Source organism: Sphaeroforma arctica, assembly GCF_001186125.1.
Source record: "Sphaeroforma arctica JP610 unplaced genomic scaffold supercont1.2928, whole genome shotgun sequence".
In the NCBI taxonomy this organism is placed as follows: Eukaryota; class Ichthyosporea; order Ichthyophonida; genus Sphaeroforma; species Sphaeroforma arctica.
The window spans coordinates 1-4461 of NW_014037630.1; the positions used below are offsets into that span (position 1 = coordinate 1).

General features: G+C 43.8%; 2 protein-coding genes across 2 annotated transcripts; one reads left to right on the forward strand and one right to left on the reverse strand.

Annotated features, from left to right (window-relative positions):
• Positions 1 to 1352: 1352 nt before the first annotated feature.
• Positions 1353 to 1594, forward strand: SARC_13130 (hypothetical protein; the record flags this gene model as incomplete). Its single annotated transcript, XM_014292745.1, has 1 exon — positions 1353 to 1594. A coding segment is annotated over one exon (242 nt), but the record flags the coding sequence as incomplete, so codon positions are not given.
• A 1694-nt stretch (positions 1595 to 3288) lies between these two features.
• SARC_13131 (hypothetical protein) lies at positions 3289 to 3468 on the reverse strand (the record flags this gene model as incomplete). Its single annotated transcript, XM_014292746.1, has 1 exon — positions 3289 to 3468. A coding segment is annotated over one exon (180 nt), but the record flags the coding sequence as incomplete, so codon positions are not given.
• Between the last annotated feature and the right edge of the window lie 993 nt (positions 3469 to 4461).

Consider the following 4461-nt stretch of genomic DNA (forward strand, 5'->3'; position numbering starts at 1 on the left):
TATATATTATGCGTGTGTGTGTATGTATGTATGTATGGAAATATGTGTATGTGTAAACATAATGTATATGTATATGTATATAGTATATGCACACATTTATATTACTGTATGTATTTGATCGCCCCTGAGTATATTCTACGTAAGTATCCCCAAATATACAAAAATGTGCATCGATAGCCTTATGATAGCAAATACGAACTCAATGTATATTCACAACCTAGAAACATTCACTATTGATTCTGTCAATCAGCGAGAATTGTGGGAGATGTAAACCGACCAGTTGCAGATCGAGATTGATAATTTAGAAGACATGCATGATATCAAGCTCTCTAGTGATGAACACAAAGAGAAGGTGTACAGATTTACCCTCCAAGAATACGCACAGCTGCAAGGGTCAGCGTACGAACCCAAACTCGAGGCGGCACGGAATCCGGGCGCTCAGAAATTGGATCAGTTAATCGCACTACTGGACAAAGTGGAAGAACTGGACCGGATAGACGGTGAGGTAAACGACCAATGGGATCACGTGAATGAGACGAAGCGTTACATGCCTACGAATATCGAGAGGCTGATGCGACTAATTGTGAAGCGAGACGCTGTGAAGGATAAGTACGGCAAGCTGATGCGTGTCAGGAATAGAGCCAGTGATGATCTCAGAGTCGCGTGTGCCACAGGTGAGTATGGAGACGTGCCATGTACATATATATTGTGTTGCGCGTGACGCTGAGGGCCAGCGAGAAACTCAGGCATGTGTTACAACTTTGTATACATATAAATTCACAGTCACGAGCACAAAATGTACGTACGATACATATTATGTACATATTAATGATATATATATATATATATATATATATGTGTGTGTGTGTGTTTGTGTGCGTGTGCGTGTGCGTATGTATGTGAGTATGCGTGCGTGCGTGTCTATATATTGTGAGATTCTACACAGCTTGTGCGGTGCCCGGAACAGAGCCTGTATTGCATACTGTAAATGCGTGAGACTACAAGGCATTGCAAATCGATGTGTGTGGCATTGTGCGTGCATCGCCCTGATACGAGAGTATGTGTCGGTGTATACTTGTCATTAGCAGATCCACACGTTGCACTTTCATTCAATCAAGTTGTTATTCTGTCAGCTTGTCTCAAATCCATCTCTCATCCACCACTTCCACCAAGGCACGTTGACAATATTCCAATACTTCATCATTTCAGAAATTTAGTATATCAATTATTTAGCTTACTAGAATGTCCGCATTGGCCTACCATCCCCATTGTACCTATTGTACAGTTCATACATTTAGTATGTGTATCCGATTCATTTAACTCACTATGCGACCGCTTTTATCCACACGTAGTGTTCGAGAACAACATGGAAATTCGACGACACCTCAGAGAGACGCACTACGCCACACGTATGCTCCGGTTACAACTGCCGCCCAGGGAGCGCAAGCCGTTGCTGAAGCTGAAGTGGACACGTACACACACGCTGAACCTGGCGTCGTACATAGACTATGTGGCGGGCAAGAAGCGAGTGATGGAAGCTCAATATGAAAAAAAAGTTATGACAGATCTCGAATTGATATCGAAACGGACCTGATATTGGGTTTTGTTTATCTGTGAATAACCAGCATCATGTTGTACTAGAATCGACTGGTGAATACTAACATGCTGCTGTACTGGAATTGACTGGTATTCCCGGATATAAAATGATTAAGTACATCCCGAATTAAAAGGAATAGAAATAAATATAAATAATAGGGATACAACCAAATTAATAGGACTACAATCAAACTGATATGAATACAATCAAATTAATAGTAATACAACCAAATAAATATGAAAACAGCCAAATTGAGTCTGGAATTCGGAGAGAAGCAGAGGTGGACATTACATATACACCGAGTGTGGGTTTGCGGGTGACTTGCGACAGTACAGATTCCAATTCGTACAGTCGGACGCACTCATGCACAAAACATGAGTTACATCTCCCACTGCACCGCCATATCTGAGTTGTGCATGTCATCGCCAGGCAAGGCACGTATACTACAACCTACCACACTCAGAAGATACCACAACGTACCAAACTCGGACGTTTAATCGATGTGAACGAGCTACATGCAGATTTGATTTTCTCGCATTGAGAAAGTGGTCCTCAATTCGAAATTCGCTGAAGTTGGGTCTTAACAATTGGCACTATTTTGCTTTTCGGTAAAATCGTCTGGTGGGAATCCAATCCTGGACTGGAATTGTAGTATATCGAATAACGCGGTCTAACGCAAAAACTGTGGAGATAAAAATCTGTGCCATCTACCAGATACCTTCACCGCTATATCAAATACTTGTGCAACTGAACTGGTTGGCGTCAACCGATGGTGCAGTGGTAGACAGGGCATATACATGATGTAGAGCATGTAGTATGCCATAGCAACGGGATCATTCACATGATTAGGCCATATTAATTGATATCGGCAGGTATGGCCTGTAGTTCGAAGTAGACCAGCTATTTAATATCAGTGATATACACGTACATAGTCTTCGTCCTGCGTTTTTATAATAAAAACAATCTTTTAATCGGACGAAGTTTGGCCTGGAATTTGCAGCTCAGCTCTTACAGACTCAATTGGCTACGACTAAGGATTAGCTATTAGGTCTGTAAAGATCAGGTTAGACAGTACTATCTCTTGACAAATACGAGTCACTATGGCTAACGTAAGTGCATGACGTATTGTCATTCTCTGCGTGGAGCCTTATGCAGCGAACAAGCGCAGTCATTTGCCCAAATCCATCCCACCCTGTTCATATATTTCAAAAGCGAACCAAAGCTGGTACCAGCTCCCCATCTCCATTGCCCTAATTTTCCGAACAGGACAGGACTGGTTCTTTGGTACCAGACAAGGGGTCAGAGATTGCGCTATCTTTGAGGGGTCCCATGACACGCGCAGATTGGCGTTGAGGCCGATGAGCGCGTGTCTAGATTAAGCTATTTCTAAGGTTTGTAATGACACGCGCAGATTGGTGTTGAGGCCGTTGAGCGCGTGTCTAGATTACGCTATTTCTAAGGTTTGTAATGACACGCGCAGATTGGTGATGAGGCCGTTGAGCGCGTGTATAGATTCAGATATCTCTGAGGGGTACAAGGTCACCGTGTATAGATTACGCTATCTCTGAGGGGTGCAATGGCACGCGCAGATTGGTGTTGAGGCCATTGAGTGCGTGTATAGAATACGCTATCTCTGTGGGGTCCCGTGACACGCGCAGATTGGCGTTGAGGTCATTGAGCGCGTGTATAGATTACGCTATCTCTGTGGGGTCCCATGACACGCGAAGATTAGCGTTGAGGCCGTTGAGCGCGGCCAAATCATCCGCTGACAGTTCGAAGTCAAACACATCTGCATTCTGCGCCACGCGTTGCGGTTTGGTGCTCTTGGGTATACAGCCAACGCCTATCTGCAGACCGTAGCGGATCAGACACTGCGAATGGGTGGGAGTTGACAGAGATACCGAACATTAGCTACACACACCGGCTGTGTAGTGTGAGGGAGGCGATATGTAGCGTAGCACCGTTATCTCAGTCAGTACGACGGGCACGGTTGATGATAATAACTGGGCTAATTCAGAGCAAATTCACCAAGCACAACTGCACAGGACAACAAGACAGACCTGTCCTAAAACAAAGCAAGACCTGTCCTAAAACATAGCACTGGGTGGATGTGAAACTTGTCGATAATGCAATCTAAAAATAGAAAGTCGTTTGAATGTTCGCTCACCTGCGCCGGCGTTTTCTGCACCCGCGCGGCAATGTTTGCTATAGTCTCGTTATCCAGGACAGCTGATTTGGCCAGGGGACAATAACCTTGCAGGTGTATGCCATAGGTCTCACAGTACTCGAGGAGTTTGGTGTTCTGTTGGAAGGGGTTGTATTCCACCTGCGGTGCACGAGCATTGTAAGATACACGGTAGCTAGTAGTTAGGTTTGAGACGAAGAACAATGTAGTCTACGGATAGTAGAGATTGTATCGGTATAAAGTGGCTTATCTCTATCGAAGATCCCTTACAAGGTATAAGGTACAAAGGCTGTCCACCTGACTCCAGATGAGCTTTGTAGGCTGGGAAAATATTAAGGCATATAGTGACATGCACGTGTGGGCATGCACACCCCGAATCACTATTCCCAGCACTTGAATCGACACATTGTCATGTTTAGTCATGTTTATGATGTACACCTACCAACACAGACCTAATCTACCTTACCTACAGTCAATTTGAACGTTATATAGGGATACCATTCAAGTGACACAAAGCCCAGAATACAAAAAACGTGGAGGAAGAAAAATGAAAGGAAGGAAAGAAGGAAGGCCTATCTTAGATACATCTTAGATACCCATACGTGATTGCCACAGAGCACAATTGTGACCTATTGACTCGCATATACAAACATGGTATACATATATAAATTATACGTAT